Source organism: Rhinichthys klamathensis, unplaced genomic scaffold (assembly GCF_029890125.1).
Source record: "Rhinichthys klamathensis goyatoka isolate OS25496 unplaced genomic scaffold, OSU_Roscu_1.1 h1tg000422l_1, whole genome shotgun sequence".
In the NCBI taxonomy this organism is placed as follows: Eukaryota; Metazoa; Chordata; class Actinopteri; order Cypriniformes; family Leuciscidae; genus Rhinichthys; species Rhinichthys klamathensis.
In genome coordinates this window covers 1,472,167-1,486,178 of record NW_026606920.1, presented here as the reverse complement: position 1 = coordinate 1,486,178, position 14,012 = coordinate 1,472,167, and the positions used below count along the sequence as shown (strand labels likewise).

The following is a 14,012-nucleotide window of genomic DNA, read 5'->3' as shown; positions in this document are numbered from 1 at the left end:
TTAAACAAAAATGTATTAACATGTATAGTAACACTGGTGGTACTACATCTTTGTTTAAAATGATAAATCAACAAAATAAATCTTTATTGGCCCCAGTCACATTACTGAAATAAAACTAAATGTCGAAACCTTTTGACTGTTTTAAGTTTTAATTGAGAAAAAAAATGTTGACAACTTAATTTCTAACTCTTTCTTCTTAGTGTACATTTAGCCTATTGATTTGGATGATTTATTCGCTTTACATGGTTGAAAAAGCAAAATTAACAAGTTGCCTACATCGGAATTGATCTGACAGATACTTGCAATCCATCTGACAAACATGATCACTGATAATGATGACATTACAATTTCTTGCAGAAAAGGTTTGGTACAATGAAGCCTATCCATACTGTGAGCACTCTTAACTGTTGTACTTAACAGATGAGTTTTATATATCAGATAGATTACATAGATAAATGCGGATTTCAAAAAGCCCCTGAGAAAGAGAATAACTGAGAAATTCAAATTAGATTAACATGCACAATCAATATTTTTATAATTATAAAGTCAAACCCATCAAATCATACACTATGGTTCAATGATCTCAAATAAACGTATAGTTGTTGAAGGTTTCATTAGCGGACAAACAAAAAGACACACAAAAGATGTAATTATCCAAAGCATCCTAATGTACAAAGTATCCAAAAATGTAGAGAACCTCACAATCTCAAAGAAGTTCAACAACATTCATCTTTTTGATTCTCCTCGCTGCACAAATTGGATTCTACATGGCTTTTCAAAATTACAACCACATGTTTTAGACTGATCAATAAATACCTGCATAAAATGTTCAGTGTTTTCTGTCCATATAGCTGTGCACACCCTCATGCACTTGTACAAATTTACAAGTACAAAAATCATTACGCACACACAAAGAAATAAAAAAGAAAATGTGTTTCAACAAATATAAAGACCAGTCAATTTACAATGTTTCTTAAGTTGGCTTTAAATCCAAAGGCTTGCAGCTGTCAAAATGAATAAAAACATACTTGTAAATATTTTGCCACTGCGAGGACTTTAGTCAAATCTAAATCCACAAATCACATGACGTATTGTGTGGGCATCAGGCCTTATCAAAGTCACTCTATTGCAACAGCTAGTGTACAACTATATGAATTGGTTTTTTTTAAACAAATATTGAATAAAGAAGTTTGATTTTTAGTGTGAACACCAGTGTTGAAGTCAAAGTGAATCCTACGGAGTTCCAGTACAAACACAAAATCCAAAAAAGGCAAACACAAATCACACTTTAAAGATACATAAAATGCACTCATTCGATACACACTGTGTGATTCTGAGAAGCACTCTTCTCTTGGATCCACAGGCCTTACAATATAATACTTCACACTCTTAGCCACCAGAAGGCGCTGTTTCAAGACTTCCAGCCATTTATACACGTTGTCTGCATCATTTGTCAATGAGGGTCAAAGATGGAGGATAATATACATAGAATAGGCAAATATTGCCAAAAAAACTGATTGGCCGATGATCACCCAAAATAAAAATCACAGAGCTAAACAGCAATTTCATCCAAAATGTATTCAGCCAATCTTGATAATGAAAATAAGTCAGGCACTTCAGCTCTTCAATTCCACAAGAAAAAAAGAAAAAGAAATCCAACAAATTCCATACAGATACTAAAAACATACAGGAATTGACTTAAGAATAATACATTTTAATGCTGATACATAAATCTTCTGTTCATCATACAAATGCTTCTAATTGATTGATATAAAGGTTTTATATGATTCATTAAAAATCATATAAATAGGATTAAAATTGCTACTGTCCATTTGTGTTTATCCAGATTTTTAGAAAAAAAAAAAAGCATTAAGGCACCAAGAGAAGAATCACTGTGCTTCAGAAACTGTTCTCCAGTCTTCATCTTTCATGCATACTGTATTATAAGACACATATCAGCAAAGGCCAGGCTTTGTAACTCCTAGTGTTTGTGGAAGCTTCATAAACTATGGCACAAAATCAACATAGTGAATTTTCTCTTCACTGAACAGGCGTCTCTGTCATTTCCTGAGCCGCTGTACAGCTATGGTCACTGATTTTTGCAGGTTCTGGGTCACAGCCTGATCGGGCCTCTACTGAGACAACTAACGGTTCCTCGGTTTGATGCTCCTCCGGTTCAGCCCCATCAGGCTGAGGTTCTTTGGGAGGTTCTTCAGAAGAATTCATCTCCATAGATGTTTCTTCAGGGTGCTGCTTCTCTTTAAGGTCCTCCATGTGTCCATCGCTCTCTTCTTTTTGGGACACTCCTGCTTTCTCACATTCATTCTCACTCTGGATTGGAGCTGTTGCTTCACTTTCACTTTCAGATGAACACCTGATCTCTTTTCCCTCCAGCACTCCGCCGTCATCTCTTGCTCCATCCATTTCTTCGTTCATTTCTGCCTCATCGGTCCCCTTTTCATCCGTGGGTTTCTGGTGGACACGCTGGTGCCTCACCAGACTGTGCTTCAGGGTGAAGGTACGATGGCAGGTTTGGCACTTATAAGGTCGCTCGCCTACAACAAAAAGGTCATTTTATGTGTATCAGCTTTATATTTGTCTCTTTTTATTGAAAGGTATAATTGGAAAGTATGGCAAATAACAACAAGGCTATGTTCACACTGCTTAGTGCTCAATTCTGATTTATTGCTCAGATCTTTTTTTTTTTTATGCAGCCAATATCAGATTGGAGTGTGAACAAAAGAACAAAGTTGGCCCTCAGGATTAGCTTTAATAGAGCTTTCAACGTAATACTTTTGAGTTGTAATACCTCACTGTCCCCAACTGACCACCTTCGCAGCTGTCTTCCATAAAAACTGAGTGACCAAAGAACTACTGATATGTAAAATTTTTGGACTGACTCGCATCAGTGCAGAATTGAGCGAATGTTGATCTAGAGCAGGGGTGTCCAATCCTGCTCCTGGTGGGACACTGTCATGCAAAGTTTAGCTCCAACCCCAATTTAGCTCCAACCCCCCCCCAAAAAAACCAACACACCTGGACCAGCTAATCAAGGTTTTACTAGGCATACTAGAAACTTCCAGGTAGTTGTGTTGAGGCAAGTTATAGCTAAACTCTGCAGAACAGTGGCCCTCCAGGACAGAGTTTGGACACCCTTAAACAAGAGTGATATAAAAGTCGCACAAATTCCGATTGGACTGTTCAGACTAATGTCGCATTGCAAAACATCAGACCTGTATCTGATTTCGGACTACATAAGGAAGTGGCTAAAATCAAAATTGAAAAGATCAGATTCCATGTGGTTCGTGCTGTTTACACTGACACCTCCGAGTTGCAAAACTCTGCAGGCAAAAGTGGCCAAAACTTTTGGGCACAGTCTAAACATAGCCTAAGAAGCTCCAGATCTTACCAGTATGTGAACGCATGTGTCTGGTCAAGTCTTGCAGGCTCCAGAAGCGTTTGCTGCACACAGCACAGATCTTCTTTCTCTTATCGGTTTTGCCTCCGGCTGACTCGCCCTCCTCATCCAAAGCCCTGAGCTCTGAGGAAGTAGCCTCTTCTTCATCATCACTCATATCTTCTCTCTCTTTCTCCTCCTCATCAACACCACTTTCTACACAGCTGCTGTTCTCATCCTTTTCATCATCTTCTAAATCTGCATCCTGCACCATCTCTTTTCTGGGCGCTGTGATTGGGTTTTGTGAAGCACTTTGGCGTCTTCCCTTCTTGCCTCCATCCTCGGGCTGGACCTCCTGATTGTGAGTTTTCTGGTGCCGGCTGAGAGTGGCTGCATGGCGGAAGGTCTTTTTGCAAGACGCACAGGTGTGGGGGAACTCGTCGGGAGGAGAAACCGGTTCAGCAGTTATTTTAGGCTGGTTCTGCTCTGCTCCAGAAAGCTTGAAGTCTACAAGCTTGCTAGCAAGGTTTACATCGAGACTCTTGTTGCTCTGAGAGTCGTCATCATCATAATCAACTTCTACTCTCTCAGGGTTTCCCTCAGCTGGCTGTGTTTGGTTTGGATCTGTGCTGCTGTCTGTTTGTTCAGTGGCTGATTGTCCTGTTTGTTCTGGGGATGAAGCTTTCTCCTCTTGTTTGACAGAGCTCATATCCGCAATATCTACGGCTGCAGGAGAATCCGTGTCAGATACACTCTCTATAAATACAAGAAAAGCTTGTTAAGCACTATACACATTTCATTGCTTTCATTCACACCCTCACAATGATGTAACAATATTAAATATACAGATTTAGCAAAAAGCCTTGTTGATAAACAAAACAAGGCAACTAAATTATAGTACATTATGAATGGGACATTAACCCTTCATCTCAAAAGTTAAATCAGCAAATTTTTAGATACAAATGTTATACACATAAGACCATTTGCGCTACATAATAATATATAACAATGGTACTGACCAAAAGTGCCTGTGCTTCCTCGGGATCCTTCGTCAGCCTTAGGTTTGGGTCGAGATCCACTGTTTTGAAGTGCCCGATTAGATACTCCATGTTTGCGGAGCAGGTGGCGCTCACAGTTTGACTTGGTGGAGAAGAATGACTCACACTGAGGACAAGGGTACGGCTTCTGACCTGTGAAATCAAAGCACAAACCTGTAACAATCTCAAGTGAGAAACGAAACATTATTGACTCAGATCCATTTAATTAAAACATAACAGAACATACTATAATATAATACTGAACACCTCCAATTCTAGCATCACTCTTTCTGCATTACTGTGAGGATAATCAGAGATCTATTAGTCTGTAATGGTTGAAGAACACTTCCAGCTAAATGGTTCACAAATGAAATAGAGACTACAGAATGTGTTAAATGTACAGTAGTACACTATTTTCCTAAGAATGGTATTTAGCTCACTGTATTGTAGAATAGTGTAAATAAAAAAGTAAATAAAGTGCTTTATGGCATGATTATTTATGAATTGTAAACAGTGTCTCACCTGTGTGTGTTAGCATATGCCTTTGTAATGAGCTGGCCCAGGGGAACAAACGTGGGCAGAATGGGCAGGTCATTTTCTGCACTGAATTGGAGTAGGCGTTCTTCTTTCCTTTGTTCTGTGGAGGTTTCTTTGGCTTGTCCTCTCGTCCTTCCTTTGCCTCCTTATTGACAGGCTGCTTCTCTTTCTCCTCTTTCATTGGCTCCATCTGACTGGGTTGTAAGTAAGGGCTGAATTTATTTGCATCTGTAGTAGCTAGCATTTTCTCTACACTGGGAAACTCGCCACTTGACTCCAGGTCAATGCCACTGCCTGTTGCCAATCTTGGATCACAGAACTCCTCCTGAAATGCTCTCTTCTTGCCTCTCTTCTTTGAGTTATCAGAAGATCCATTTTGAGTGGATTCCAGTTTGGTGGTGCCTAAGTGACCCTTCTTCTCACTTATTGGATTAAAATCCATTGCACTAACACTGTTCTTGGCATCTATTCCTGTTTCGATCAGCACTGGGGTAGCTGACACAGATGAGATGATCTGAGCAATGGAGGCCAGCGGTGCCATTTCAGGAGTACAGGAAATAGAAGATGGTTTTGGTAACAGTGGCTTCAAGCGAGTAAAGGGCTTGGTAAGGTCACTGGATAGAGCCGGGGCCAGGTTAGAAATGGAAACTGGGAGAGCTGCAAGAAGTCCAGGGGTTGTTTCAGCAGTCTTTTCTTTCTTGACATTATGATGATTCAGGGACATGCTCTGAGGAAGTTCTTTCATCATTATCTTTTTCTCTGGATACTTAGGTATTGAGAGATCAATGGGCTCCATAGAGCAGTCATTAAACAGAGGAGATGTTGTTCCTTCAAGCTTAACATTTGAAGCAATTGTTTTTTGAGATTTGCTAGAGAAATCCAAAGGCTGGTCCTGGTCCTCAACAGGTCCAGAGAAGGGACCTACATTCCGAGGAACGGTGCTGTTAACCAGCCCATTTGAGGTTGGAGGGTTGGCTTGAGCAGCGGCGTCTCCTCCTACCGGTACAAGACTTTTGATGTGTTCTTCAATTTCCCTTTCTGGAACATTTGGGTGGTGCTTCAGCAAGTGGTGAATGCAGTTCCTTTTAGCGAGAAATGCCACCCCACATTGCCTACACTCAAATGGCTTCCGTTGACATCCATTGTGTGTTCGCAGATGAATCTGAAGGGCTCGGTAGGTCTTAAGGTCCTCCCCACAATATCGACAAGATGTGCTACCAGCCGCATCAAGGAGGTCTAATGTGGTGCCTCCAATGACACCGCTTACGCCAGAGGAGGTGGGTACATATTCTATGTTTTTCTCTATGTCTTTGCGTGTGTTCTTCATGTGTTTCTTGCGCAGATGACGCTCACAGTTGGCCTTCACAGTGAAAGGGTAGTGACAGAGGCGACATACGTATGGCCGCTCACCGCTGTGCGTTCTGAGATGTCGAATCAGCGTCGCTTTGTCAGGAGCGGCGTAACTACAAATGGTGCACTGATACGGTGAAGCTCCCAGATGGTGACGCATATGAGCCTGAAGGCCACCTAAGAAGGAAAAGACTTCTTTGCAGAACCGACAAGGGTACTCGGCCTTGGCTGTTTTCTTTCCCACGACTCTTGATTCCTTCTCTTTGCTGTCAAACTCTTCTTGCTTTCCAGTTTCATATGAGATAATCGTGGTTCCTATGATATCTGGCCCCAGTTGAGTAGTCTCCCAATTTGTGGGAGAGGACGAGGTTGAGGACGAAGAGGAGGCTGACGATTGTCTGGTAGTTCTCACTTGTTGGCCTGTTTGAGGTGGAAGGCTAGGACTGATGTTACCCGATGAGGCCTGTTGGGCATTCATGACGGGTGGAGGGGGTGTGGAGGCACTCATGCTGGATCGAGGAGTGATTAAGGACTTAGGTTTGAGGGAAGTAATCTGTTTGGGGTCCACCTGTAGAGGACTTCCCAGACCTTTGGGAAGCAGAGACAAAGACATCTGAGGTGGCACTGAGGCTGCAATCTTAAGGATTTGTTCAATGTCCGCCAGCTCCACTGCAGTTTGACCACTTATTGGGACAAACATACCACTACTGACGACCCCATGGAGAGGCTGTAGCGATAGCAGGCTTAGGGCGGCATTCTTGTTCATGGCTTGAAGAGAAACGGGCTCCAAAATAGAGATGCCGAGACTGCTACTGCTTTCTTGAGGTAGATTTGAGGTAGGCTCAACACGAATGAAGCGAATGCTGTCTAAAACTTCCTGCTGAATTTGCTCTTCTGATTTCTCTGGCTTAGCAAAAGAGGAGTGTTGGAGACCTATGCACTCCATGAAACTGTTCTTCCCATCTGAACTGGTACTTTCAGCATGTGGTATTAGTTCATTGACCTCCGTGGAATCCATGAAATGGGAGTTGACTTTGGGTGCATCCATAATAGCATATGCGTTTTGTTCCTGAGGTTCAGTGCTGGTGTCTGCTCTACATTTATGTGAGGATTTGTGGAGATCCAAAGACTGCTGAAGAGGGAAGGCCTTGTTGCAGACCTCACAAACAAATTTATGGAACTTGCTAGAGCATCTGCGCAAATTACTCTCACACCAGACCTGAATAAATAAAACAAATCAAAATGATGATCAGTCTTCATCCAAAAAATAAATAAAGTAATTCTTTCTCATCTGATGAAGTCCTTACCTGTGCAATTTGGGGAAACTTTTGACAGCTGAAGTCAATGAAAGCCAAGTCTCCAAACCCCAGAGGGATGGAGGGGTTATTCTGGATAAAGGGTCGTCCAGAGGGGTCAGTGGGAAGCTGCTTATGAATGACGGCGTTATGACGCAGGAGACCACGGTGTGTGCGAAAGGTAATGCAACAAATGTTACACCTAGGATTAGAAGAAACAGTCAGAAACAGTTTTGATTTAACGAAATATAAAGAAATCAGTATTACACTATATAATGTGTTGAGACAATATACAGAAGCAGACAACATCCTGAGCCTACCTGAGTGTAGTGTCAGGATGTGTCTCCATGTGTGATTCCAGATCATATTTACAGATGAATGTCTTAAAGCAGATGGGGCAGTGAAGGAGCTCTTCTTCACTCTTGACAGAATCGTCCTCTCCATGCTTTTGCATCAACATCACCTAAATATAAGACAAAATTTGTTTACATATAACAAATGTATGGGCACAATACATTCCAAAAGTTAAAATGTTTTGACTGCTTTTATTACTGAAAAATACATGGACAAAAAAGAGGTGAAAACGTACCTTTTTAACTGGTGGTTCCTCAGCCTGCTCCGCTTCATCCTCTACACTGGGCTTCCTCTTAGCAGAGAGTCGTCGGCGCTTGTTAAGTGGGGAAGAACTGGGGGTAAGAATACTGTTTGCATCCTTTTCATGAATTTTCATGTGCCTGCAGAAATACATAACATAACATAACTCAGAGAAAGTTCTGACAACCATTATGAAAATAAGATCAATTAAAATGCTTTATTAAAACGCTCCTGGTGTAAACTGTATTTTGGCATTTGAGATAGTCAGGTAAAATTTAACCCCACTATTTAGTGTAAAATAATTACTCTTAAGATATTTTGAATTGTGAGAATTTTAGAAAAATTCATCTCAAATAAGCTCAATTTTCATTTTGATAATGTGAAACGGTCTCATTCTCATTATTGTAACCTTATTTATACTAATACATAAAAATTCTGATTAAAATTAATTGTTTTAATTACAAATTATAATACATTAAAAAAACGACTATTTCACTAAAGAAAATCATCATTGAACATACTCTAATTAAAACCAGTTTTTATCCTCATCCAAGTAAAATGTTCTCTGTTTCACATCTTGATGTGATAAGATGGCACTGGGGCCACTGGAATACTTCCATAATTAAGGCTTGCAATATACAAAGACGTAACCGGTTGGGGGGAAATGCAATGATATGGCCAGCAGAGGTCAGAGGTAATGTGTGGAGGAAAAGTGCTGGGAGTCGCATTACGGCATGCTGGAACGTGCGCACCCCTCACCCTCCTACACTTACACAGAAACAAACCCACCTTTCAGGTTCGACCAGATACAAGGCCCCTGATGCTTATGTGCAGCTGCGTTTCATTTAGAATGGTTGTCCGAATATGTCTATAGAGCATATAGTATATACATTGTGCACATTTTCCAATGAAATGTGCTTTTATTGCATTTTGGTGTGCAGAGTTTATGGTCATGCACTCTTGAGTGTACCGGTATGTAACTGGAAAGGGAGGATAAATGTCAGCTGACCCATTGGTAAGAATCTTGTTTTACATTCTCCAGCCAAAGATATTAATAGAAGAGAGGCAGAGTGATGGTCACCCACATGTGGACCCAACCCTGACAGCCTGAATCCTGTTCCATCTCATGTCTCTGGCCTCACTTACTTCCAGCAGAAAACCATGTTGATATACCACTCAGATTAAAACACTATCAGCATAATAATGTTAATCATGCAACCATAATTCCAGCTCTTGCAATTTCTTGTCACATGCCGCTTAATCACAGTGTGATTTTATGTTTGAAGTTACAAGTTGATGCAGGACCACTGAGTATTTTTTCTTCTGAAGTGCTTTATCAATTTTGCCAGAGGGCAGTGGAAAAATGTTTTAACATTCTGCCAGGCAATGTTGTTTTTGTTGAGTTATGCAATACATGAAATGATAAGGTTAAAAATGACTTACAATATCCATAATGTGCTATCCAAAAAATATGTTCAGTACCCATCTGCCAGCCCCTTCCTTTTCCCCCTGTCTTACTCACACAAACTTCTTCCACCCCCATCTGGAATGCCTGCATGTCTCAACTGCACAAGGAAGCCCTCTATGCACATCACATTAACACAAACAAAAAGAGTCACAAATCAATCTCTCGACCACAAAGACACTTGAAAAGGAAGTATGGACACAGAAAAATCTTTCCAAATATAAGTGACATAAAAAGAACAAAGCTAGTGCAGCCATGAGAATCAGGCCTCTCACATCACATGCAGACATTCCTTCATCCCTCTCGACCCTCCCTCTGAGCCCTCCTCCTCTACCACAAACCTACAACTACTTATATTAATGCAGCCTGCAACCTGTGCATACAGCAACATTTACTTACAATTATTTCTTTAGGTCACCAAACAAACTATTTAAAACAAAAGAAACCTAAAAGTGGGACTAATATAATGCTTGGAAGGATTTCGATTTTTTACCAATAGCATGTTTTTGTCAGCCGAACCCCTTTGACCTAAAATATTTACTTGATGTATCCCCTTGAGATTTTAAATTAATGTTTCAATAATTTAACAACATGTTAAAGGTTCTCTGATGTCGTTTAATTTCCATATGACATGCAGGCAAACAAAATATTTTATATATTTTTACAGTGAGTGTAATATTTTGATTGTATTTATTTTAAAACGATTTATTTTAATTTAGCATTTTTATGATTTAAAAGGCATAACATGTAAGATTTTTGGATTAAAATAGCCAAAAACCACTAGAATAATGTTATATATTTTGTTGGCTTGTGTTCTTACATTATCCCAAATGTTTCCAACAATGTTTAAATCCAGAGAAACCAGCTATTTTAACCAGTGAAACGGCCCTTGTCATTGTGTCGCCTGTCAATGATGTCATATTTGTGGTACTCTCGATTTTTCGGTTTTACTTCCGTATAAACCATGGAAAGACCAAAGGAACTTTAATATATTATGACTTTTATTAGGTGAGCAACTGTTTGGATACCTTTATCGACAGAAAACTAATTGTTATATAGCTCAACACGGTTAGTCTTATTGTTTGAATCTCTTGTTTTCTCAATTTACCGCGAGTAACAAGTTTGTCCTCAAAAAGTAAATCAGACAACACTATTATGTCAAGTGGCTAACAGTAAAATCAGAAATTGCTTTATTTGTAGTAACAGTAATGCAGCATTTTCTCCACCATACAATGTTTTAAAATGAATTGCATGCCATTTAGCAGCACAGTCATTCAGCTTTTATTAATATGCTATTCTAATATCGATCTAGATTACTGCAGTGTGCAACAAGTGTCTCATAGCAGCCACGAGCGAACCCACAGAGTAACATTGTAACAACTTTCAACACAATCAAATGTATTTTGTGTATGATTGTTTTGACCAAGTAAAACAGTGTTGCATTACCCCACAATTTGAATTCGTCGGATAAAGTGACCCGTATGAGTAGTAATTCAGCATTTACGGCTGTTTTATTAGAATGAAATAAGATAATGTGAATTTAAGCGATCAAACATTACTGTAACAAAGTTCAAGTTCGTGGGCAGAAGGAGGCGGATATTAAACGTAACTTTAATAACTAAAATATGCATAAGCAACAAAATGGAAGGAGCGTCAGCAACCGACTGCGGCATATAAGCATAATAAAAACAGAAACATAAAATGTCCCAGGCTCTCGGCCCGTCCTGCTTCATACCACAGTAACGTTAATAAAACTTTAATACATTAGCTCATCCATGAACATGATTTCTGCCTGAGTCCCGTCAGATGGTTTTCCATCGGCAGTGGAGGTAAAGATGACAACTCCCATGATTCTACGCTCATTCACAGTGTCATTAAGCTACACCTTTGTTATTGTTTTGAATAAGCGACCTCTAGTGGCGAAACTTACATACTGTGCCTTTAATTGATTATATGTTTTTCCATCAACTCACCAGAGGTGGAAAGTAACGAATTACATTTACTTGCGTTACGTAATTGAGTAGTTTTTTTGTGTACTTCTACTTTTAGTTTTTAAAATCTGTAATTTTACTTTTACTTAAGTACTTTTTGTTTGAAGTATTGTACTTCGCTTCATTTTAAATCATATCCGTTACTGAGTACATTTTTTTTTTTTTTTTTTTTTTAAAGGATAATACAAGAGGGGCAAAACGCGCTCCGGAAATTGATTGAAGGGCGGGAGAACAAACGCGCAAAAAAAGTGATGCAGAAATGCGTGGTTGTCCTCAAGGATAGATATCCAAATCGCAAAAAATGTGGACGCAAAGTTGGCTGCAAGAGCCAAGAGGGAGGAAACACAGAAAGCCATCGCTCCGTGCAGATAAATGTATGTCCTGTTTATAACTTAAGGCCGAATGATTTCCGTGAGGCAGAGGGAATCCCGGAATCCAGTTATTAAAATGGAATTTACAGTATAACGCAGTTGTCATGTAAAACACACATTTTTTTAAAACACACAACTAATGGGTGGATGAATAAATCGAAAGTAGAGCTGTGCAATAAATCAAATTGCGACGGTCTGTGAATATTAAAGTGCAAAAGACTGCTATAAATAAATATATAATCAGCTACTTAAGCTTGTTCTGCGTGTCTCTGTGTGAATGAGCTGCACCGTTTCGTCTACATACTCAAGTACGCGTGACGCTCATGGTGTTTTCAGCGTCTCACAAACAATATGAGGACATGCATACATGAACATTTCCAAAGCTGCTCTGAGAGAACGCCTAATAAGCATTTTCCTCATTTTATTTGAGAAAAACCATTGTCAAATACATTTTGAAACAGGTCTTCACACTACAACCCGTCAAAATAAAAGTTCGGTTTAACTAGGAGAAATTATGACAGAAATATATTACTATTGTAGGCCTACAATAGAACGTATTTTTAAAAATATTAATAACAACCATAATAATATTAATACAATTTAGTTAAACATTATTTAAGGAATCTTTTTGTCCATGGTTTTAAAAGTTCATTTGATTTCCACTGTTTTTAATAATATATTTGTATTAAATCATAAAAAGAAAACAAATTTTCTGAATAAAATAAATTTCATAGGACTCATATTATTCTTAAACATTTTAATTAATTATTAATGTTAAAAATAAGTTGTTAATTTAATTCATTATCAATTATTGAATTTAGTTGATTAGACATGTTTTATGGAAATTGAAATAAACAAAACAAACAAATGGTTTAAAGTTTGCAGTAATAAAAGCATTTGTTAAACCAAAAAAAACTGTTTTCATTACAACTGTCATTTTAACAGATTATAATATTGATAACCATAATTTAATACCGTTTATTTATTTAATAATTGATTAATACCGTAAACCGTGATTTTTTCTGAGATGGTTATCATACTGTGAAAATCTCATACCGTTACAACCAAGCGACAACCTTCCTGTCTTCCAACACGGAAGTGACTTAAACTGCAATTCATCGACTGGCTGCTAGAGACAGAAAGAGAGTCAATCCCAAATACCCCCCCATGTTAAAATGCCCAACTTTACAGCAGAAAAATGTGTTTATAGCCTGGTGCAAAAAGTGGTTTTGGTCTATATAGCTAATTTTGCCCTTCATGACAACTGTGAGGGGGGTGAACTGTTTAAATTATATTGAGCCTTAAAGTTCTGCATAATTAAGGGCATGGCCACTTGAGTGACAGGTGGATTGCCGCTGCTGTCACTACTAGCCGTTTGTCTACTGTCTGTTAGCCGCCACGTCACCTCAGCTAATCCCGCCTCTTTGCCATTTCGTTTATCCTGGAGTGATGCTGCCAAGATGGCGACGGCCGGCTCCGCCCCCTTTGGGCTTCAAAATGCTCTTCAGAAACCTACGGGTGACGTCACAGACACTACGTCCACATTTATTTTACAGTCTATGGTTACAACCCTACACGGGAGAGTTCCCCACCCCACCCCCGCTGTTAAAAAAGTTACTCAGAAAATTTTAAATTAGCTACTTTTTACTTTTACCCGAGTAGATTTTTAGACTGGTAATTTTACTTGTACTTAAGTAACTTGTAACTTGAGTAGAAAATTGTTTTACTTTTTCCACCTCTGCAACTCACAAACCCCTTTCAGTTCTATCACAAGCCCCACTTAGGAAAACCATGTTACGTTTCCTTGTGCCATGTGCTCTCCTGTCGATTGTCTAGCCCCTCCCATCTCGTTACCTGATTGATTCATTTGCCCCACCTGTCCTTCCTCGTTACCTGCTTTGTTTGCTCTCCCTATTTATTCTCCTTGTGTTTTCAGTCCTGTGCTGGTTCGTCGTCGTATGTACCCTGTGTGTTT

General features: G+C 39.3%; 1 protein-coding gene across 3 annotated transcripts in view; it reads right to left on the bottom strand.

The window, feature by feature from the left end:
• Positions 1-1,928: 1,928 nt before the first annotated feature.
• Positions 1,929-14,012, bottom strand: part of rreb1b (ras responsive element binding protein 1b) — a 39,120-nt gene continuing 27,036 nt past the window's right edge. For all 3 annotated transcript variants that reach the window (XM_056235453.1, XM_056235452.1, XM_056235454.1), the window contains 7 exons: positions 8,206-8,350; positions 7,937-8,079; positions 7,629-7,818; positions 4,957-7,540; positions 4,417-4,587; positions 3,410-4,153; positions 1,929-2,555 (listed from right to left, as the gene is read on the bottom strand). In XM_056235453.1, coding sequence (XP_056091428.1) covers positions 2,041-2,555; positions 3,410-4,153; positions 4,417-4,587; positions 4,957-7,540; positions 7,629-7,818; positions 7,937-8,079; positions 8,206-8,350 — 4,492 coding nt within the window. In that variant the 3' untranslated portion in view covers positions 1,929-2,040. The remainder of the gene's footprint in view (positions 2,556-3,409; positions 4,154-4,416; positions 4,588-4,956; positions 7,541-7,628; positions 7,819-7,936; positions 8,080-8,205; positions 8,351-14,012) is intronic.